General features: G+C 44.9%; 1 protein-coding gene across 1 annotated transcript in view; it reads left to right on the forward strand.

Moving 5' to 3' along the window:
• Positions 1-2,420: 2,420 nt before the first annotated feature.
• The window catches only part of myo5b (myosin VB), a 54,758-nt gene continuing 32,393 nt past the window's right edge, over positions 2,421-24,785 (forward strand). Inside the window, exons 1-7 of the mRNA XM_084458232.1 lie at positions 2,421-2,816; positions 20,102-20,212; positions 20,392-20,563; positions 21,494-21,638; positions 23,641-23,797; positions 24,233-24,376; positions 24,602-24,683. Of these exons, the coding sequence (XP_084314358.1) occupies positions 2,790-2,816; positions 20,102-20,212; positions 20,392-20,563; positions 21,494-21,638; positions 23,641-23,797; positions 24,233-24,376; positions 24,602-24,683 (838 nt within the window). The 5' untranslated portion in view covers positions 2,421-2,789. The remainder of the gene's footprint in view (positions 2,817-20,101; positions 20,213-20,391; positions 20,564-21,493; positions 21,639-23,640; positions 23,798-24,232; positions 24,377-24,601; positions 24,684-24,785) is intronic.

The following is a 24,785-nucleotide window of genomic DNA, read 5'->3' on the forward strand; positions in this document are numbered from 1 at the left end:
CCCCTATAACAGGGAACTTTAATGTAGCCTAGTTGGGGAAAAAACATAAAATGCAATTCTAGATCTTGTAGCATGATCTTGATTAAAACAACCTGATTTAATGCAAATTCAGCTGATTTTCAACTCTGCAGTGCATTCATCCATCACATGTGTACTGCATTCTTCCATCACATGTGTTCTGCATTCTTCCATCACATGTGTTCTGCATTCTTCCATCACATGTGTTCTGCATTCTTCCATCACATGTGTTCTGCATTCTTCCATCACATGTGTACTGCATTCTTCCATCACATGTGTACTGCATTCTTCCATCACATGCACAGCTAATTCCTAGCATCCTGCACAGTAAGAGGGCTGTAGAATCCATTAAAGTTCTACTCACAAATAGATAGAAGCCTAAAATTAAATTTGTATTAGAAATGTTTGCCTGCATGTCTTCTATGACAACAAAATGTTTATATTTATGTCTGTATATGACAAGATAAATAACCCCCAAATTCACAGTTAATTCCCATGGAAAGTTTCCCACTTTTTTATTCCAAGAATTTTGCAATGCTAATGATTACACAATATTACTTAGGTGTTAAAGGAGTAGTAAAGGGGAAAATCATGTTTAGCCCGTTTTACATGTTTTTGAATGATTTTTCAAGGTGCCCACCAACATCCATTGTATGACCTAAACGGTGGTAGAGCAATTATCAGACTTTATCAAAAGTGCTAGTTTTGTCAACTTTTTGATCTGAACCATTGTATATGATCATAAGTAACCTTAAAACAGGGCTGAACATGATTTTTCCCTTTACTACTCCTTTAAGCTTTACAAAGCCAAGATCTAATGTGCTTTGTAATCTCTCATTGATGACTCAATAATATTGGGTAATACAGAATTAAGTTGTTTGAAAAGCATACTGCTCCAAAAGGCATTACGTAAATCTGTTTGCCTTTGACAAACTAGAACTCCTTCCTGTTCCTCTCATGAAATAGACTAGCCAGTGGTCGCTTAAGTCTCCACTACCCAGAAAGCCTTGGTACTGGCGTGCATGTTCAGTTAACACCAAGCCAAAGTGTTGAGTCAGCCTGATCTCCCAAAGCAACCTGTGGTGTTAACACAAACACTGGGATCACCTGTGGAGACATGAGCTACAGTCTGTTACTGTGTGACCAGGTATACATTGCAGTGGAAAATATTGCAAAAGCACTGAGAAATATGTCATCAACTGTAATCTGTAATGCATCTGTAATCAACTCCTTCACCCAAAACATTGTACATAATCGTCCCTTACCGTTAGAATCTACAATGTATTGTAAATGTATTTCTTGTGATGTTTGACTGGGAACTATTCAAAACATGAGCCAGTCCTTCCTATCCTGAGTCTTCTCTTCATGGTTTTCTCTGTCTTCTGTCCCATTGAGGCACAGTGTGTCCTAATGATTATATAATAGCTGGATTGTGAGGCCAAGCTCAGTCAACACCTCATACCTGCAGTAGGAGTGGTAGGGGAGTGGAGCTTTTATATGATGTAGGAATAGTGTTAGTCTGCTGCTCGGGCAGGTCTGAAACATTGCTCAAGCCAAGCTCTTACTCCCAGTTGCTGGTTGGCTGCCTTGAGGACATCATTCTTTGGAACATGGAGTAAAGACACTTGGAAAAACAACACTTCATATAATAGGAACTATTCTAAAACCAAAAGGAGACAATGGTTGATTATGAACTTTATTGCAAGGTAACCTCTCTACCAAGTCTCTGCTCAACTGTTTTTTGTGTGCAATGCCTTCAAAGAATTGTCACTTTTAGAATGAGATGTGTATTTTGTAGGCTACACGAAACATGGGGTTATGATCCTGCTGTAATGGGGACAGTAGTGTCTGTAAGCGTAGAAGAGGGTAAGGTTCAAACCATGCATGTCTTGGTAGGCTTCAGTATCAGGATCAGCCTGTCCTATTGCACACATTTAGCAATTGTAGATAAGATTTCTGTGTTGTGAACAGTTTGTCCTGGTTAAAACAATGTGTTATCTTATAATTGTCTTTTTTAGATAAGGAAATGATAGACATTAGACAAACTACTGTGATATTTTAAGGGGTAAGCAGATATAAAAAGCAAATAAATAGGCCTACAGAACAAATAGGTTATTTCAACATCTAATAACAACACACTAATGTAGGCTATTTGCCAAATAAATAAACATCTCAATTATCAATGAACCTTTATTATTCTTGTAGATTGCTTCATAAAATCAATTTCGCTAAATGGACATTTTGATTGTAGTGCTGTAGTGAGCCAGAGGGGGTCTCGTGAGGGGAACTGTACATGCGGCTCAGCTGTAAACCGAACCTCACGAGCTACACAACCCGCGTCTATGGATACAGCAGCGGTCGGAAGTACAGGAAAGCCCTAGTTTACTCTAGTTTAATTGTATTCTGCACATATTTATTTGCGTTAAACAGTAGGTACTTATCTTATCATATCCAAGCTCCCGGGACGTGGGATATTTTTGGAATGTGACCTAAAGTGTGTTTTTCAAGAGAGAAGTCGACATACAAGTCAATTAGCCAAAAGGGAAAAGACACCTGCCGTGCGACCAGGAAAGGGGTTGCCTGTTCCCAGCGAAGCTTACTCAACTCTGGTGGACGACTACTGTACATTTGGGAATATCTGGAACATTAAGGGCAGTTAAATCTCTAATGTCATCGGAAAAGTTCATGGAATTGGCGCTAATTATGTGATATAAACTGATAGCCACATCTCCATGTTCGTGTGGTTTCGGTGATACAGCTTGTGTTGGACAATGTCCGTAAACGAGTTATTCACAAAGGTGAGTAGGGATCTATTTGCATGTCAGTTTCTCTTGAATAATCTAAATTATTCAATTCTATGGTGTTTGAAGTTGCGTTTGGGACAGCTCTGTTTGCATTTATTTCAGAGCAGGTGTTGTAGACCAGCATAGTTAAAATGCGCCAGCTCCAGCGCCACCCCGTCATTTCTGAGGCGCTTATGGGTCATTGCAGTTTAACAGGTGCATGAGCAAGTTTGACCATTGATTTGACTTGAATATATTATACTGTAGGCTATGTTTGGATACAACTAGGACTATTGCAAAAATAATGAGCAAAAAATTAGGTGTGGTAGGCCTAATCATGGATGTGAATATTCTATTTCATGAGATAGCATACTTTATGAAGTAACACATTATGCAACTTGGCTGCATTGTTTTATATGCCCAACAGTTGTATGGGTATAAAAACAATAGCCTGAGCTGATACCAATACACAAACACGATTCTTTCACATTCCCTTTATTCTCTGTGTGCGCAAACCATCTCCTTCCATAACCACCTCCTGCCAGAACCATCTCCTGCCAGAACCACCTCCTGCCATAACCATCTCCTGCCATAACCATCTCCTGGTGTTCATTCAGATTGAATAGGCCTATAGCATCTCAAAAGCAGGCTGATTGAGGCCAGAGATCGAGAACTTTGATGTCAGTGTAATCTTTAAGGTTCATATTTTGTTGAAGGGGATGTGTAGGCTATTTAATAATAATAATAATAATTATTATTATAATTATTATTATTATTACGGTACATTTGTAGTGTTCTAGCTTTTGAAGTTTATGTAAAAGATTGAGAGCAGAATTAGCTTCCTAATTATTGTGATCGTCTTCCCTGCACATTAGTTCTAGTCCCACATTCCCCTGCTCTGAAATAAGTCCCTTTTTGTTGTTATTCTTTACAACGGTTTGGGTCTTGACCTGTTTACTTGTTTGGTGTAGAGGTTGACCCTGTTTACTTGTTTGGTGTAGAGGCTGACCCTGTTTACTTGTTTGGTGTAGAGGCTGACCCTGTTTACTTGTTTGGTGTAGAGGTTGCTGAAGGTGTTGACTAGAGGACATGCTGTAGAACTATCATTTCGGATTCATGATTTCAATTGGAAATCATGAGGCATATGTAACCTATACGTTTCGGCTTGCCCAGCACGGGATCCGTGTCTCCCGCGTTTGAACCAGCTACGCCAATAAAAAGCTCTTCATCAGTGTGGGTGGACGGTATTTATACTGGGGGAGTGAGTTCAACCAAGAACTCAATAGGACTCAGTTTCACAGACCTAATTGCCCCTGACTCTTTAGGTCTGCTCGTGGAATACTGTTCCTGTGGCTACATATACACGAACGAAAATAATCTCCATCTACACAAGCATTCTGGCACTGTTTCAGAAATAATCTCCATCCTTACTAACACCCTGAAAACACAGATCACATGTGTCTACTCGGTATAATCAGGAAGCAGAGTGTCTACTCGGTATAAACAGGAAGCAGAGTGTCTACTCGGTATAAACAGGAAGCAGAGTCGGTATAAACAGGAAGCAGAGTCGGTATAAACAGGAAGCAGTGTCTACTCTGCAGTTGGTTGCTTAGTTGCAGAAAATTATACAACTTCATAGAGCAGCCGCAGTATTGTTTTGTCCTTACCGCACAAATTAGTGAAACCATTGAAACTGTAGCGGTAACTGCCATTTAAAAGGAAAATCCTAAATAAACGTGTTTATTCCTGTAGTATTCTATTCTTTATAGCCTCTCTAAATGAAAGAACCAGAATGGCTTTCGAGAGGGGAGGTCCACAGTAACTCAGAACTGGGCCCTAAGGAGGATCATCGAGGAGGTGAAGAAGAACATTGATTTCATAAAGGCATTTGACTCAATACACAGAGGGGTCATGATGAAAATCCTTAACGCCTACAGTGTTCCCACCAATTTACTTTGGGCCAGAGGGACCATGTATGGGAGTGTTACAAGGGAACACCCTCACACCCTTCCTCTTTATAATAGTCCTGGACTACGCACTGCGGCAGGCAATCCAGGGAAGAGAGGAGGATCTGGTATTCACTATAACACCTAGGAGGTCCAGAAGGTATCCTGCTGTAGTCCTAAGACCTGGATTACGCCGACGACATCAGCCTGATATTTAACCACGTCAGGCAAGCGCAAGAGCTCCTGACCAGAGTGGAAAAGGAATGTGCCAAGGTAGTCTTGGATTGAACGCCCAAAAAACTGAGGTCATCACCTATAACACCCCGGAACATCTGCCCCTAATGACAGCTGAAGGAGCTGCCCTGAAGGAAGTTGAGGACCTCAAATACCTGGGCTCTTCGGTCAAGTCAACGGAACAGGACCTCAAAGTGAGGAAGGCGCTCATGTGGAGAGCTCTAAACGGCATGAGCAACGTGTGGAAATCCAACCTCCCCCGTGAAACCAAGCTCCACTTCTTCAACGCCACTGTGGAGGCCGTTCTCCTGTATGGCTGAGTGCTGGACCCTGAGCCCCTCCCTGCAGAGGTCGCTGGACGGATGCTTCACCAGAATACTACGTGCAGCACTGGACATAAGTAACGTGTACGTCAGTATTGAAGGTCAAGGGTGAGAGGGAAGATAGGAGCAAGGAGAATGAGGCTGGCTGGGCACTGCTACAGACACCGAGAGTTTCCGGCCAGCAAGCTGGTGTTATGGGAGCCATCTCCATGTCACGAGGACGTCCTACTAAAACATTCGTGGACATAATCAAGATGGACGCGGGAGTGGAGACCAGCGATGAGATGGCCAGGTGTGTGGAGGACCGGGATAACTGGAGACAGAGATGTGAGGCCCGTCTGTCGACGACCGGATGATGATGAAATGTCCGTCTATTCCAGCGTTGTCATTAAGAGGCCGACTGCAGAAGGATTATTGAGATAGTCCAGACCTGTAAACGAGAGCCCACTGTGATTAGGATTATTGAGATAGTCCAGACCTGTAAACGAGAGCCCACTGTGATGAGGAATATTGAGATAGTCCAGACCTGTAAACGAGAGCCCACCGTGATGTGCAGGATGGGCCACTCAAGGCTTTACTATCCGTGGCTCGCTTGGACTCCTACTACCCATGACCCCATGACATGTCGTCTCGTTGAGAGGAGTCAGGGAATAATTTTTACAGCTCACTTTTCTGGCCCCTGGGGTGAAACTGTTTTTTTTGCTTCCCTCTGGAATATGTAGGGGTGGGACCTATGCCCACCCTCCCATTGCTCTCTGTAAAGCGCATTGTGTTGCCTCTGTGTATGAAATGCGCTATACAAATAAAGTTTGATTTGATTTGATGACAGAGATCCTAGGGGCAGTGTGTCCGTGTTTCTGATCGTGGGTGAAGAGGAGTGAAGAAGAGGGGACTGTCACAGTAGCGTTGAGTGGGTCTTGTCCAGGCTGGTCAGCCATGTTTTGGTTTGTAATGTTAGAATGATGTTCGCCACCCTCCAGAGACAATGTCCAGTTACATAGCTCATATCTGTGCGTTCATGTGAGGAGCGAACGGCAGGTCGAGCAGGCAAAAACAGAAAGGGAGAGAGGGTGTGTGTGTGTGTGTGTGTGTGTGTGTGTGTGTGTGTGTGTGTGTGTGTGTGTGTGTGTGTGTGTGTGTGTGTGTGTGTGTGTGTGTGTGTGTGTGTGTGAGCTACACTGGTCAGATCGGGGTGGGGGATAGGGGGGGATAGCCCAGCGATCGACTTGAATCCTACAGTCAAATCATGGCTGTAAAATGACGTTCATTCCGATTCCCAGACCGTTCCATGTTAAGGGAATTTAACTGCACAAACATTTCAACAGCCAAATGTGGGTGTCGGGATCGTCATTTTAAAAAGTCTCATTTTCCACACAGACATCCAGACTACAACACAATCCTGGAGTTTTCAAATGAAAACTCTGTGCAGGGTTTTCCAAAGTCACATTTTTAGGGGTTTGAAAATGCCGGTGATGTGGACACTAGGTGTAAACATTTTAATTTCAAACGAAAACATGTGAGTGTGGATGTAGCCTTTGTCTTCAGTCAGGCTCTGTGTCTTGTTGAACAGGATTAGCTTGAGTCACCACTACCCCCACAGCTTTGCCGGGGTGGGTGGTGAGTTCCTGTGTGTCATCATAGCCCTGCCCCTCTAGTCCAAGAAACAACGTGCGTTTATCTGGTTCTCAGGGGAAGATCACATAGGTTGTCCTAAATGGCCATATTGGTCCTTTTTTTTAGTAGTGGTGTTCAGTGGTTTTGACTCCATGTGTTTCCTCTGAGAGAAGCTGGGTAAATACATGGATAAACAGTTGTAGCAGGGTAAATAAATGGATAAACAGTTGTAGCAGGGTAAATAAATGGATAAACAGTTGTAGCAGGGTAAATAAATGGATAAACAGTTGTAGCAGGGTAAATAAATGGATAAACAGTTGTAGCAGGGTAATTTAATGGATAAACAGTTGTAGCAGGGTAAATAAATGGCCTGGATGAAGCACTAGCAGAAATGAGTTGTGGGGATCATCAGGTGTAGAGCTGAACGCTGTAGAGCTTGTAAACAACAGTCTTGTTTCCTTTGGGATTTTGAGCTTACAGCCGTGTGTGTGTGTGTGTGTGTGTGTGTGTGTGTGTGTGTGTTTGGTGTGTCATCCGTTCTCTCGTGGGTTGTCCCCTCCCTCCTCTGAGGTCTTGTAACATCATCCAGAGTTGGGGGATGACTTCTGTGATTACATGGATGTGATGCCGAAAGGAGAGTCGTGTTTATGGAATAGTTTAAGAGTAGCAAGCCCATGTGACAACAATACAGTCAATGTGTCTCCCTATCTGACTCTTATACTATTCCAGAAATGATTTGCATGTTTTGTGGATGATGTATGGGTTTTCCCTCCCTTGCGTGCAAAGTAATAAGCCCACAGATCATTAGATAAAGCTCTCCCAGCAACCTTTACCCCACCTGCTGTACTTCAGTATCATGGCTGTGGCTCTTTGGCTTCAATAGAAGTTTAGGCCACTCTTACATGTCAAAGTTCAATTAGACAGCGAGAGAAACGACTTCCTAGTCGGCACACCCAGCCCTCGCCCGGGGCGGTAGTCGTTGTGCGGGGCGGGGCGTGGCGTTAACTTGAGCGCCGGAGCGGAAGGCCAGAGCACCTGTAGCTCGGTTCTCATGGTTTTAAGCTTACCTCGGCGCTTCTCTGTCCACACGAAACCCGAGTCTCATCTCTACAGTTTCACCTCGTCTCTCATTCACCTCTCTCTCTTCTCTGCCTCGTGTGTCGGCCTAGTTATGTATTTTGTGAAGTAGCCTATGGATGTCAATGTTGCTAAAATCATAATAAGGTTTGTGTGATCCACAGCTCACATGCAGTCAAGTAGGCTGTTTTAAAAGGTAGGCTGTTTCCTAATCAGGAAGCCTAGTCGCTCCCTGAGCGTAGGCAGGGTTGCTGTTTTTTATTTATTTTATTTTGTTGCCTGTGTCTTTGCACTTATCTGTATTTGCTCTATTCTTATGCTTTTGTATTTATATATTTTGCTTTTGCTTTTTTCTGTACAGTACTTTGGTTCAGCCACAGCTGTTTGTAAATGTGCTATAGAAATAAAGTTGACTTGACTTGCTGTGGTTAAGGGAGACCCAGTAGAGGCTGATGTGGACAGTATCAGTATCAGTAGAACCAGGCTGGTTTGTACTCTTTGTCCGACGTTATGTAAGGACATGACTTCATGAGAACAGTCACCGAAAACCGGTAGGGCAACTTTCCTCCCTCCCTCCCTACCTACCTCTCTCCCTCCCTACCTACCTCTCTCCCTCCCTCCCTCCCTTTCTCTCTCTCCCTACCTACCTCTCTCCCTCCCTCCCTCTCTCTCTCTCCCTCCCTCCCTACCCCCCTCTCTCTCTCTCTCTCTCTCTCTCTCCCTCCCTCTCCCTCCCTCCCTCTCTCCCTCCCTCTCTCCCTCCCTCTCTCCCTCTTAGTACTACCAGTACACCTCTGTCACCACAGCCTCTTAATGCCATTGTGTTGTTTTACGTTTGCCGTTAACGACAATTATTTACAATTTCTAAATGACTACCTAGCAAGGTTACTCATTATGACAGCCTCATCAGACAGGAATAAGAGTAGGTTCATATAAAATAGAACTGTCATGTTCTATATTTCTACCATCCATATAAGGGCATAGTGGGCTCCAAAATTACTGGCAATGCACAAACAAATATAAATAATATAGTTATATAGAAACCGAATATACCAACACGTGTGAAATACTGTACTTTATTAATGTTTCTATTTTGGAGCTCACTGTACATCATCATGGAGATGTCATGAAGTTCTGATGTCTCCTTCATCGCATGTTTCCCCGGTGAGACGGTAAATCACAGAGCAGCTACTCCTGTCCACCCAGCAGGACAAACTTTTACCTGATTGTATCGACCCAGAGCAGCTGAGAGGTCATAAAAAAGCCATTTCATTAAGTCTGCTGGAAGTGCAGCGAGCCTATCAGAGAGAGAGGGAGGGACACACTCTAGAGAGGAGGGGTGAGGGAGAGAGGGAGAAAGATGGAAGAGAGGAGGAGAGAGAGAGAGGGGGAATTGGGAGGAGTACACTAGAGAGAGGGGGAGAGAGGAGAGCTGAGTTAATTGCGTCAACGCCATAACGAAGTGAATACATTGAGTTCTTTACATAGGGGAGGGGGCCATTCTTTGCACCCATAATCTCATTGAGCCTAACTAGGTTGTGCTCAACAATAAACAATGCCATCAGTCTTTTCATTGACCATGAGGGACAGATTCTGTCCACTGAAATGGACAGTACAAAACAAAATATTTATGCAGGAATATACTGTATAAAAAACAATATATTCAGTTTTAACAATTCTGCTGTGGAGGAGGCTATGGTGGGAAAGTTGTGTGTGTGTGTGTGTGTGTGTGTGTGCGTGTGTGCGTGCGTGCGTGCGTGCGTGCTTGCTTGCTTGCTTGCTTGTGTTTGTGTGCGTGCGTGCGAGTTTGTGTGTGCGTGCGTGTGTGTGTGTGCGTGCGTGCGAGTTTGTGTGTGCTGATGGGACAAGGGTGAAATCATAAAGACAGGTCATTTCTCACCAAGCCAATTCTGCTCTCCATCCCAGTCACTCATTTACTCAACACATGCTTATGCAACCAGTCAGTCAGCTCCCTGGGCCCTGGCTAATTCATTTACTATTCCACCAGGCTGCTCAGAGGCATACGCCTTTGTGTACTGTATGTGAGGCAACTGTACTGTATGTGAACTTAAGTTTAGTTGTTGTTGCTATTTTGGTCCTGATACAGGACTGTTCCCTCCATGGGGCAGTCACTGTAGAGGTCTATTGTGACCCTAATTAAATGAGACAGTGAGGCAATCTGGGGCGGTCAGTCAATCCCCCGCCACCCCTCCCCCAGGCTCGTCTGCCCCCAGGATAGTTTGGCCCAAACACTGAGGCTGTTTTTGTTGTTTTAATTGCTCATGTGACGTCTCCGTGGGAGATACAGAAACAGAGGCAGTCCTTATGTGGAAACCTCTGTGTGGTTTAAATCCATTATCATGGCATGTCCTAATTAAACACATTATCATGGCATGTCCTAATTAAACACATTATCATGGCATGTCCTAATTAAACACATTATCATGGCATGTCCTAATTAAACACATTATCATGGCATGTCCTTATTAAACACATTATCATGGCATGTCCTAATCAAACACATTATCATGGCATGTCCTAATTAAACACATTATCATGGTATGTCCTAATTAAACACATTATCATGGTATGTCCTAATTAAACACATTATCATGGCATGTCCTAATTAAACACATTATCATGGCATGTCCTAATTAAACACATTATCATGGCATGTCCTAATTAAACACATTACCATGGTATGTCCTCATTACAGTTTGATTGTGTCCTGTGCTGAGTTACTGTATGCAGGGATCGAGCAGCACTGTCCCAGATAAACTTGACAGATCAGAGATGTCAACGTTAGAAAAGACTATTCCATTATATTATAGAATAGTACAAGAGAACAGACTGTTCTCTAAATGCCAACCTTTGAAAGATAGTTTTGTCTAAAGCATTTGTTCACATGGGAGGTTACGTACCATTTCCAGGGCAAGATGACATTAGGACAACTTTAGGCACAAGGAGAGCCACGAGGGGCTACTGTATGAGCCATGGGGGGCTACTGTATGAGCCACGGGGGGCTACTGTATGAGCCATGGGGGGCTACTGTATGAGCCACGGGGGGCTACTGTATGAGCCATGGGGGGCTACTGTATGAGCCACGGGGGGCTACTGTATGAGCCATGGGGGGCTACTGTATGAGCCACGGGGGGCTACTGTATGAGCCACGGGGGGCTACTGTATGAGCCATGGGGGGCTACTGTATGAGCCACGGGGGGCTACTGTATGAGCCATGGGGGGCTACTCTATGAGTGGAAAAGGTCAATTGTTCAACATGTTTCTGCCTGTCTCTTTATGCAGCCCACAGTAATGGAACACTGTAGACTAACAGTGCAATGTCCATCTCACTGGTGAGGTGAAAATAGTTTGATTCATTCTGCTTCCACTCCAAAATAACCAGTAATGACTGTGTTGTTGCAGCTCATCCTCTTGATTAGGTTGTACCCTCTCCATGCCCCTGTTTGGAGGAAAGTGCGGAAAATCACATTAAAGCAGAAATGGAGTGGAAAATGTCCGCCTGATACTGCCAGAAAGAGGAGGGCTAGAGAGAAGAGTGAGGCTTACAATACAAAATCAAATCAGTCTCAGTGAATGCAACTGAATGCAACTGCTGTGTGCGCCCAGGTAAACATGGCTTTTGGTTGACAACAGTCAGCTACTAGAACACATGCTGGCATGGGAAAGGCAATAGGAGAACTGATACTGTGCCACCTCAACCGGTCAGTTCCACCCTCATGATGAGTCTGACTGGAGTCCGGATCTTCTGCTAGATTGATGTGTCCCAGATAGGCTCACTGTCCTCTGATTGGCCAGATTAGTCAAATTGCTGCCTGATTCGTGTTAGCTTGAACAGCGGTGGGAAGCAGAGGAGCCAGGCTGCGTTTTACAAATCAAATTAGTTTCTTTCTTCACTGCCGCAGATTTGCATGGGCGCCATTGGACACATACAGCATTCTCTGCTACATTTTTAATTCACTTTCAGTTTTGGCGTTTAAACTACTTAAGTTTTGCTCATGGTACAAAATACAGTGGAAAGGCACCTGCAAAATGCTACAGCATCACACTTCATTGCCAGTGATTCTCTGGCATTGTTGCTGATTTTTTATAAAATCTTATCTGTCCAATAAAACCCAGGTGTCCCAAGTGTCCACCACCCTGCCTGGACTGATTCCCTTGACTTGTCCCTCTGCTAGACGTCAGGACAGTGGGAGCGTTGCCCTGCGTAGCCAAAACCAAATGACCTCACCTTCACAGCACAGAGACAGATGGACTGTGGGACGCCATGCATCAGTGCTGGAGCAGTTTTTTTTTACTTCAAACCACGTTGAGTCACAGAGCTGTGGGCGGGGCACCAGCAGGGTCACGGAGAGGTGAGGACAGGGGCGGGGATCCTGGGGGGGTCAGGGGGGACATGTTCCCCGCCAATATTTGAGATCATTAAAATTGTCCCCCCCAATATTTAGATTGGGGTAGTGACATTCAAATGACCATACAGCCGCGTAGGAAGATGTCCCCCCCCAAAAATACTCATGTAATACAATGTAAATGTCCCCCCCAAAGTTGGATACAGATCCCAGCCACTGGGTGAGGATGACTGCCAGTTAGGAGGATGCTTCCTATCGTCTCTGTTGATGGGCTGCCGTACAATGACAACAACTCACTGAAGGTAGTGGATTGGTAGTGAGGGATGATGTAGCTAAAAGCTGAAGAACATTCATTCAAGGGACAGCAGAAAGAAAGGGCCTGCAAGGTGGCGTGTGTTTTCTGAGGTGAGGTATTGAGGGTACGTCTAGAATCGTGATGACACAGCACATATAGCTGTTGACATTGTTGACATGAACCTGTAAAAACGACCGCCAGGGATGTTACTAGAATCGATTTGGTCTAAGAGAGAATTGGCTTCCCGTCCTTGGCAGACACCGTGAGATGGGCTTTCCTGTCGTGTATACAGACCCCTGTGTTGGCAATTTGCTTTTCTCACAATGGACAATTTACAGTGCATTTCCACGCATTGATCCAGAAACAAAGCATCCACTCTTACTGTGGGTGTGATGTGAACGACTATCTGTCCTTCCCCTGAAGTCCTAGACTTAATAGTCGGTACAGTTGTACTTTTAGGATGGACTGCAGTAGTGGGGCCAGCCCTACAAACGCAAATGTGTTTCTGACTAACTGATGAAGATACACCATTGGTCGAATTTCACACACAGGAAAAAGGTAAGAGCTGCTTGAGAGGCACAGGTGTTCTGGCAGCTCTTACCGTATTCATGTGTGTGAAATTCGACCAATGGCGTAACTTCGTCAGTTGCCAGCTGTCTCCAATCAAGTCATCACTGCCTTTGCTGTTTGGACTTTGATTCTCACTCCTGTCTTGATTGTTATCTAGTTAACTCGACATTTGTCAGGTGTGTTATGTGGTATGTGTCCTACAGTGGGTTACTGGAATATACTGTAGGTAACATAGTGTGTTTACTGCCGCACAGAAAAATTGGCATATAAATATTTGTAGCTTAACCATGTCATGTGATATACTACTTCAGCACAAATGTTACTGGGATTACTACAGTTGCAGATGAACATTTAACATCCAGTATTTCACATTATAGACACAACCGTCACAAATTTCACAAACACAATCCTGCACACCTGTACGCGGTCCAGTCATATACTAGGTTTTGACTTTGTTAGAAAACCAGGCCAGGCCCAGCCTGGCTTATGTACAGCCTGGCTTATGGATGGTTTGTTTCTGTTCAGGACTGGTAGGGCGGAAACTAGTCATGCCACTGAAATAGCTGTGAATTGAAATGACATGAAATAATGTCTGATAAATTAAGATGTCTTGGGTTAGAAGGTCTTTTTGCTTGGATACATCAGTTCCAATGCTTCCAATGCTTATCCAGCACAATAAGAGCGGGATAGCCAATTAGCTCATGGGCTCACAACAACTAGCATCCGTAGTTCATTCTTTTGTTACCAAAATGTGCCCCCACACTTAATTGTTTACCAACAGTAAAAGGGTCTATATATAATGAGTAATTACTGAGACACATATTGTAGGTATCATTTCAAAACAGGAGTATTTCATATGTTCAATTACTGCACATAAATTCAATAACTGACATACAACCAACAGGTAACCACATTTTTACATAGCTTCAATAACATCCAGTGACAAAAATGTAGGCTCTAACCTATATTGAGCAGTACAAGTGAAAGGACTCAGTGTGTCCCTGAATACCCTCTTATTGGCCTGGCTCTGTAGCCTGGAGCTCAGGGCTGGCTCTCTGGGCAGATGTGATCTCCAGCCCTTTAAAGAGCAGTGCACTGAAGTTCTCAATCACCTCCCCCCCGCGCCCAAAACGTTCCACATTCAGTCATTTAGAAGATTGAGGGTTTAACATTGGCAGTGTTCCTTGGCACTTAGCCAATACCCATTGAGGGGCTCCGTTTCCCTCCCCCCCGCCCCATTTGTATCTGGGTGCTATTTTGGGGGCCAAGCAGCGAAGCTGCGTAGGCCACCATTGTGTTTGTACCTTTTCTTATTATTCTTTCTTCTGCCATGGGAGTCTATGGCAGACCCTAGAACCGTACGGTAAAAAGTTAAAAAGTCACCAAGACTCATGTCCACACCTCTAGTGCCACCAACGTGTCAAAGTTGGAGGTGCGTTTAAGCACGCAACTTTTGACCCGTATGTCCGATTTTCAGAAAACAAGGTACCGTTGGAATCCTTGGCTCAAGTTGAGTTCAATGCACCCTGTGCTGTCATTTTCCGCCTTATTGGATTTCCCGACATTGTGGATTTTGTGCAAAACACTTAAAATGTATCTCCTCCTAGGAATTTTCACCAATCTGCATAAAACTCGGTAGGCACAATCTCTAGACCAATGTCAATTCAAATCTTACAGGGACTTTTGGATTTTCAAAAGTGTTCGCCCGTTATAGCTAATTGAAATTGTCATCTAAGCCGCCAAACAGGAAGTGTGGTCATATTTCAGTAACGTTTTGATGTATTATAACCACATTTGGCACACTCATCGGGGACAGTCCCGTGACCCCTGTCACCAAGCCTATGTCGACACCTCAAACTCTCTAGCGCCACCAACCTGTCAAAGCTCATCGTATCAAGCGCATCCCCTCACCCTAACCCGGGTCCGTATCCTTTTCCTACCCCGATCCTACCCCTGACCCTGCCTCTATCTGGGCCCAGGCACATTTATGCACAAACAGACATACACCAATGTTTGCCATGTCTCTCCTATGGTGTTATTAGCCTCTCTTACTCTGAAAATGTAATTTAATGTTATTTATTGCTCTATAAATGTTCTTAGCCGGTAGACAAACATACTCCAGGAGCTTGCTCGATCGCCTCGTTGAGAGGGGTCAGGGAAGAATTTTTACAACTCACTTTTCTGGCCCCCGGGTGATTACTGTTTTTTTTGCTTCCCTCTGGAATATGTAGGGGTGGGATGTCTGCCCACCTCCCTTGTTCTCTGTAAAGCGCATTGTGTTTCCTCTGGGTATGAAATGCGCTATATAAATAAAGCTTTGATTGATTGATTGAAAGCTGAAAGTGCGTTTATTCTAAACCGTATGCCCGATTTTCAAAACTGCGGTAGCAATTCAAATGCGTCTATGGTGTGTTCCACTTGTCGCCTTTGATGCGCTGGTTGCACTTCCTGCTTGGCATGGCTTAGTTAACCATGGTTTTATTCTGGGAATGCATGATACACCCTGCGCAGGGCTAACGCCTGTGTGCTCTATACAATAGGATTATAATAGAAAATGATGCAGTAGCTGAACTTGTTTTGCAACAATAAGTGACTTTGGCTGAGCTTATTTTGCGACAAGTGATTTTGTGATGGAACACAGTCTTGTAGTTCTTTATCTGCGCTTGTAAAGTTTATCCAATTTCATGGTGAATTGTCTCACTTCTGCTATAAGATGTTTTGGCCTCGGTCGAAAACAGAAAGAACCAGTCTGACTTAGGGTTGGGCATCGAGAACCAGTTCCAAATGGGATTTTAATTTAGATTCTGCTTATTGGTTTCTAAACCAATTTCACTTGCACTAGTTTCAGTTAGTACGTAGTTCATTAGTAGAAGTCAATTGTGAATATGAATATAACTTTTTTTTTATATATACATTTTTCTTCTGTGAAATAAGCATGCAACCTCAAAGAACCGGCATTGAGAATCGTTAAGAACCAGAATCGAAAAGCAGGATCAGAATCAGAATCGTAAAGATCTAAATGATTAAAAAAAAAAAAAAAATTGTGACATCCAAGCATGGATGTATTAATAGAACTGGATGCGGTGACTACGTTGACGCCTCGTTCTTGAGAGTGAAGCTTTTTGAAGGGTCCACCGACCCCTTTTGACATGCGCAGTTGTACGCAGACGCAGTTTTTGCGTCACAGGCATGCGCAGTTGTGCCTTTTAACCACGTGATTTGTTGACCCGGTCGCGTCCACGAAGTTTACACATTCATGTGGATGTTTAACGCGCGTTCACCGCTCTCTCCGCTGTATTGCGTGTCCCTGCATTAGCATTGTTAAGTACCTGCCATCAAATCACAATTATGTCAAATATATCGTTTCGAAAAATTAGCTCAAGCTCTGGAGCCTGGCTGTACGATCGCAAAGTTGTGAACAGAAAAAATACCACATACGAGCAAATATAATCTGCTCCGCTATAATGAAACTGTTAAAACTAAGATGCCTGGATAAAGAAATAATTTTTCTAAACAATATATTTGACAGAATCAGTATTTTACACAAGCTAGTTCTTAATGCTAATTCAGACACACTAACAGAGCGGGGGAGAGCTGTGAACGCGCATTGGAAATCCACGGGAACGTGCAAACTGTTTGTGAACGTGGCGGGGTCTGAGAAAAGCACAACTGTGCATGTCAAAAGGGGTCGATTCGGCAAGATGGCGCATCCTATTCGCGTTCTATTAATACATCCATGGTGACATCACACATTCACCTTCCTCGGCCATTAAAGACAGATCCAGCATCAAGAAGGAAAGTAACATTTAAGGTAGAATAGTTTGGTCCCCAATGGAGAATGTGACAGACGGAAAGCAGCAGACAAATACACTTCTGAAATCCACTCAGGTCACCAGTGAACAACCACTAGCCAGGATCTCACCAGGAAACTTGCTGTGTGTGAGTAGGCTATGGAACTTAATCTCCACACATAACGCTATGTCTGACTCTCTGCTTGTGCGCGCCCTAGCGAAGCTCACAGCGTTAAAAGCCTCTGGGACGGATTCTCCGATCACCAGGCCGTGTGCGAAGGTCTCTGAGAGGAGCTACTGCACTCAGGCGCACGTGCGCACCGGGCAGGAGCCCATGTGACTGTCAGACACGGGTAATATTAGCGATAGCACGGCTGATTGCAGTCCTATCACACAAGGTTATTTTCCAACTCCACAGCACATCTCCCCTCAGTATCTGCCCCACCTACTTATTAGACCGGATTAGAAGCACTGCCGTCAGCTCGGGCTGACTCCCCTTCGACGTGCAGATGAGTAGGGGGGGGGGGCTCAAAGTTCAGATTCCAGTCGGAGCAAACTGCTACTGGACTTGCTGCACTGTAGTGTCACTAGGTGTCTTATCTGTGTTGCATTCCTCCAGGGAGTAGCCTGGGCCCAAGTCCTGGCAGAGAGAGAGGTCCTGGCCCTGGATGACTGCGCCTAGGGCCAGGTTTCACGCTGGATACACTTCCTTAGTCCCGTCACTTTGAATTGACCTGGCGGAGGTTAGTCAGCAGACGTGTAAAACCCGGCTTCCGAAAGTCAAAATATACTAACCAATAACCGCCCATGCGCTGAACCAGCTGATTCTAATTAGCGCAGCTCTGAAGCCGGGCAGAGGCAGGGAACTCGTTAGTGAAATCAGCTGGTTCAGTGCATGGGTGGAGTAAAAACACGGTTGATGTTTTTAACTTTCTGAAGCGGGTTTAACACCTCTGCTAGTCAGGGGGGTGTTTCACAAAGCTGGATAACTGAGTAAGCCTGACTTCTGCACAAAGTAAAACCCGGAAAGCTATTTTGTACTTCAGTCCATGTTCCATATTTGAAGAGTCTCCAGGTTTTACTCATTGCAAAAGTCAGGCTTACTCAGTTAGCCAGCTTGGTGAAAAACCCCCCAGGTATTAAAAACCCCCCAGGTATGAAAAACCCCCCAGGTATGAAAAGCAAAGACACCGAACTGACACAGCTGGTCCTCAGTGGACAGGACCACTTGTAATGCTGTGTTCACACCGGGCACGGCGAGAAAATTCCAATGGGTTGCCGCGCGAATCCGCCGCAGAAAGTTAAAAAAATTGAACTTTTGCGAATGTCGGCACGCGCCGAATCCTGGCCGCCGTGCGGCCGGGAAAATGTGCACCCGGTGTGAACACAGCATTAGGATGCTGCCTGCACCCTTGCTTCAGGGTCGAGTTGAACCTGACTGGGAACCTGACTTCCACACACTTCTTGAATGACTGATAAATACTGTGTACTCGTTCCTCTACAGTGCAGTGTAGGTACAGTCTGAACGAAAATGTCGAGCACTCGGTACTCCTGCCACTTTCAAAAATGAATTTATTGCCTACATGTCTGAATGGAGTGGTGAGTCAGAATATTGATTAAAATGTCACTGTATTCGGTTATTTCACGCCCTCCTCTCCTCTCCTCTCCTCTCCTCTCCTCTCCTCTCCTCTCCTCTCCTCTCCTCTCCTCTCCTCTCCTCTCCTCTCCTCTCCTCTCCTCTCCTCTCCTCTCCTCTCCTCTCCCCTCCTCTCCCCCTGTGGTGTTTCTCAGGGGTTGTAATGTAAAGAGTTTGTTTTTGCATGGAGGGATGTTTTAGCTGATTAACCCAAATCCCGTGTGCTGAGTCAGTTGCTTTAGGATTCACTGCCCTGCCTTAGCATATGCTTTGTTTCTGCTCAGCATCTGTTCACATGAATTACCCAGCTGTCGGCCATTGCTCGGGTCTGCCTTGGTCAGCCATGGCTAGGCACACACATGGGCTAGTTCTGCCTCGTGTCCTGCCCTCTGACAAGCGTCTCTCTTAGCTCTGTTGCTTTAGTTGGCATGTATTTCAGACCAGTTTTAAATAGTCACATGTTTGTTGCTATCACAGGGTGGTGTTGGCGCTATAGTGAAGGCCTCTCACTTCCTGGCTATTATCAGTGTTAAGCAGCTTCATGTCGGGGAAGGAATGGAAGCTTGGGACTGGACTAGATGATTAATCTAGGACATCAATGGATAGTTGTACGCATTCGTGACACAATTATTAGCCTAAAATGCTTAAAATGTGTGTTGGGGGGAATGAGCAGCAAATTATAATATTTATGTAATAATATTTGAATTTAGTTTGTTTGTATTATGCATTATAATGAAATGTAAATGAGCTGAAATATTTTAGAACTCAGAATGCAATTACGCGCAGTCAGAGGGGTAATGGTGTGTATGATTCATCATCAGGATTTGTCAGTCTAACCCTCAGGATAATGCGCATAAATGCCTTCATCTACAAAATCTGCACAACATTCTGAAGATTACAATCATACTCATTCATCATCAAAACAGCAATAAAGATGCACTACTGTACATAATTTCGGTGAGGCAGATGGAAATCAGATATGTCCTTTAGGGTGAGTGATATGACTGCTGAATTTCAGCTGCCATTTGTAAAGTGATAAGACAGGAATAGTTTAAAACAATAAAGTCACATGTTATTTTTGAAGCAAAAGTTTCTCTCCTGTCCTGAGGCGAACAGGTAACAAAATAGGCAACATGCCAGAAAATACAATGAGAACTTCTCTTGTTTACTTTTCTTTCCGAGAACAACAGTTGTGCCCTTTGGAATTAGCCGTCAGCTTTTCTGCAGTATGTTGTTCTTTCAAGAGAGAACGGGTCACAAACCCAATTACTGCCACATCAAGCTCTAGACACTGCATTTCCTACTTTCAGCTTTGTTTTTATATCGCAAAATGTTTTGTGCTGTCTCAAGCACTCAGCAGTTCAATCTTCTCTGAAATTGGAAAAAGCTACCTACATCAGTTAGTTGACGATGTGTTGAGTGATCCCTCGTGTGTTTTGCTGTTCAGTACACCCGGGTGTGGGTCCCGGACGCAGAGGAGGTGTGGAAGGCTGCAGAGATCATCAAGGACTACAAGGAGGGAGAGCCCATCCTGCACCTCAGACTCGAGGATGAATCGGTAGGCTTCCCTCCATCACCCTCGGGATTATTTAGGAAAGCCCTCTGGGAATCTCACACTTCCACCACGTTCCACCACTCACTCTTCCTGACGCTCGTTACCGTTTAGTCCAACCAACGATGTAGGCTAACTAACACTCTCCCTGCTTCTGAATGTGTTCATCTCCTCTCCGGTCCCAGACCCTGGAGTACCCCATCGGACCCAAACACAACCCTCTCCCCTTCCTCCGGAACCCGGACATCCTGGTGGGAGAGAATGACCTCACGGCGCTCAGCTACCTGCACGAGCCCGCGGTCCTGCACAACCTCAAAGTCCGCTTCCTGGAGTCCAACCACATCTACACCTACTGCGGTGAGTCTGGTTCTGCATATCAAATCAAATTAAACTTTATTTATATAGCACATTTCATACACAGAGGCAACACAATGCACTTATGGGAGGGTGGGTATAGGCCCTACATATTCCAGAGGGAAGCAAAAAAACAGTTTCACCCGGGGGCCAGAATATATATCTATAGCTCTCTCCTGTCTGCTGCACGTGTGTATTTACACATGCAGCGTCTTTCAAACGCCCTTGATCTGACCTTCAATAGCAGCACAGGAGCTTAGGGCGTCAATAAAAGACACTGCGGAGGGCATTCCTCAGAACAATACGAAGACAAGTCTACAACACGCTCACGGTTGAGAACGCCCTGCAAATCGTTTCATGCTGACAGCCCGTGAAGACAGTTTGAAAGGCGTGTACCTCAACCGAAAGCTCGTCTTTACCCGTCGTTCGCCCGGTCGCTTAAGAACCACTCTTTCCAATTACCCAATCAGCTTGAGTTGCATTGACTTCGGCAGCCAGTGAGTAGGCAGTTCCCTGTCTGGAATGCACCCTTAACAAAGGCTGGTGATCGAAGACAGTCTGTGTCTGTTGAGTCCACAATGGCCATCGATATCGCCGTGTTTTTATTGGGGAGATCCGTCCCCATGGTAACCTGCCAGTGCATGCTTTGGCAAAGCTTCCACGTTATTCTGGTCATCTGGCTGTTTTGCCCGGTATGGACCGGCGTCACTCACACTGACATCTTCTGTTATATGGGAAAATGATAATAACAGTGTAATGAGAAGCATAATAGAGGGTATAGGGGATTTTCACTCTTCCTGCACAAACAAACCGTCGTTATCATTGAAAGAGGCATAGCAGGATGCCTCAGTGTGTACGCGTCACCAGGAAGACGTTCTAGAGTGTCGGGTCTTCTCTTGCTGGCTGACTGTGCCCTCTGTCCTCCTCGTCCAGGGATCGTGCTGGTGGCCATCAACCCGTACGAGCAGCTGCAGATCTACGGCGAGGAGGTCATCACGGCTTACAGCGGTCAGAACATGGGGGACATGGACCCACACATCTTCGCAGTGGCAGAGGAGGCGTACAAGCAGATGGCCAGGTGGGAAACTGGGATATTATACTCCACTGTCCTCGGGTTGAGCCTAGCACAGTTTTAGAACGGAACGGACATACTGTATTCAGAGCGTGTGACGTTCAGTTTAAGATTGCAGAAGGACAGGGGAGAGTGTTGGGCTAAATGGGATAGATATCTGTCTGGCAGACAACCGAACATGGTGAAACACAAACTCTACTGTAAATGAAACTGTACAATACTGTGTCGAACACTTCAAATACTCCTGTATATATATCATCCACTGTACTATAACCTCGTGTTCAGTGTGTTATAAAATGCTTTAAAATAAAAAAATAATAAGTACCCAAAAAAAACAACCAATGGACGTATTCAAAGGCTGTCCATTTGAGACCCTGTTCAGTCGGAGTGCGGTTGGTTTGGGGGTCGGGGGGGGGGGGGGGGGGGGGTCTGAGTTGCCAGGGAGCTCTGGAGTGGAGGGAGTGGGCGGATAATTGCACGGCTCAGATCACATCACCGACGCCCTCCGCCTAATGTTACATCTGCCGAAATGTAATTCTGGGTCACATCTAGCTGCATTCACAACCCACACAACGGCACTTGTGCTCTCTTAAAATACATAGTTAGTGACTGAAGTGTCACGTTGTTTGGTTTGGTGAGTTTGAGATCGACCATCTCACAGTCTGATCAGACGCCAAGCAGCCAGACTGCAGCTCGGAATTCTCTATCTCTCATATCTCAACAAGGAAAAGCAAATATATTTATCACAAAGAACATATTAACAGTTGTTTTTTGTAACGGGCTGTATATACTGTTCTTTGGGTATGATCAGGGCTTATTTGAGTGTGGCGCTGAGGAACAAACCGCAGACCACGTCATCCAGGACTGTCCAACGTACCGGACACCCAACGGAATGCGTGGCCTGACGGTGACGAAACGGTGACATGGCTCCTGGAGGTGTGCCCGGATATATAGCCCGGGTGACCCCCTCACCCAGGCTCGGGGTGGTAAAAGGATAGCCCCTCGGCCCCGAGCCTGGGGAGGAGAAGAGAACACAACACCTAACCTGCACGAAGAAGAAGAAGAAGAAGAAGAAGGGCTTATTTGCCAGGAAGTTGCATTTGTGTTTATTGTTGTTCTGTCAGGTGCAGGGGGAGAGGTAATCATAGAATAGAATGTCTTTATTGTCATTGTGCCAAGGTACAACGAAATTAGAATAGCCTCAACTTGAGTGCGCTGGACAACATACAACATCACAGTGTGTGGACAACATCACAATATACAGACAACATCACACAATAAGAATATAGCATTACACAATAATAACATATAGACCTGATGAGGACAGGGTAGCAGGGTTTCTAAGGGAGAACATGAACCAGAATCCAGCATGTTGCCTTCAGGAAGACTTCTAGTCACGTTCCTGAAAGGGTACTTTTGACTTTTCAAAGATAGGTTCGGAATTTAGCATTATAAGCCATGTTATAAGCCATGTTATAAGCCATGTTATAAGGCTATTTACGATCATATACAACGGCCGACATCAAAGTTTAGTCAAACGGTGCACTCTCGAGATATCGCCCGTCGTCACTAACACTCTCAATTGATCCATAGGTGCTTATACAAAATCCCTCAAAAACACATAAGCTCTCGTTTTCAAAGACAGGAAACTCACTGAGTGGTCACTGGTGTCCGTTGATGTTCTGACCAAAAAAATCGCCACAAAGTATGCTTCCGATATGTTGATGAATTGTGCACTCCTGAGATAATAGTGCTCATTGCTCATGTGACAGCTACTGTAAGTACACAATGGATCTCTATGGGCATATATCTCTAAAGCGCACAGTCTTTACAAATGTTGATATGAACCGTTGTATACGACCGTAAATAATAGGGCTTATAATTCTAAATACCAAACCACTCCTTTAAATAGCAGAAAATGTTCCAAAATGGCCGCCTCTCTACCCTACCTGCTACCCTCCCTCCTCTGTCCTGAACTTCCTCCTCCTCTTCCTCACTCCCATGGTAGAGACGAGAGGAACCAGTCCATCATCGTGAGCGGGGAGTCGGGGGCGGGGAAGACCGTGTCGGCCAAGTACGCCATGCGCTTCTTCGCCACGGTGGGAGGGTCGGCCAACGACACCAACGTGGAGGAGAAGGTCCTGGCCTCCAGCCCCATTATGGAGGTGAGAGGACCGAGCTGGGGGTCATGACCTCACCACACACTAGATATAGACCCAAACTGATGACCTAGTTTAAGAGTTCTGCCGTCAGTTGGTCTTGACGACTGGGCATCATCTGATAAGCGTTTGTCGTCTCAGCTAACAGGACAGATCGTCAACAGATCGAGTCAGGGGACATGTTGTCAGGGGACACGGCAGGTGTTTCAGCGTTAGGAACAGAGGCGTTGGGGAGGATCTGGACCAGTAAAAGCTTCTAATGACCATCTTACATTCGCTGAGTTGCATTGGAAAGATAGAAACTGGATGTGTGGCAGCAGAAAGATAATAAACACTTTTTACTCTTACAGGACATGATTTTGTTATGATTGATTTTTTTTCTTCCCCACATGAACACCTCAACTCTTGCTTGCTTCTCCTCGTCACTGTTTTACTGACCAGGCGATCGGAAACGCCAAGACGACGCGCAATGACAACAGCAGCCGTTTTGGGAAGTACATCCAGATCGGGTTCGACAGGCGTTACCACATCATCGGTGCCAACATGCGCACATACCTGCTGGAGAAATCCAGGGTGGTTTTTCAGGTAAGCGCTCTATGGGGAAGTATTATAGTAGCCTAGCAACAATTAACCACCATCATTATAATAATAAATAATCATAATTCTTCTTCTGCAAGCACTTCTCATGAATTGCGAGTTCAACTTTTTATGAATTGTGAGTCAATCTCAAGTGCTGAAATCATGTATTTTAAGTGATCACAGTAATCAGTGAAGTAGCATGATTCCTGCAGCGCCATTTTTGCTTTTTAGGCTGAGGATGAGAGGAACTACCACATATTCTACCAGCTCTGTGCCTCCGCCAGCTTACTGGAGTTCAAGGACCTCGCTCTGAGTAAGTGTCTCTTCTGGGGTAATAACTCCACAGCACAGTAATATTATTACCTAATTATCCTAATGCCTTGTTTTGTAGAGCAGTCTGTTCATTAAAATTCAT

Source organism: Borostomias antarcticus (assembly GCF_949987555.1).
Source record: "Borostomias antarcticus genome assembly, chromosome: 2".
Lineage (NCBI taxonomy): Eukaryota > Metazoa > Chordata > Actinopteri > Stomiiformes > Stomiidae > Borostomias > Borostomias antarcticus.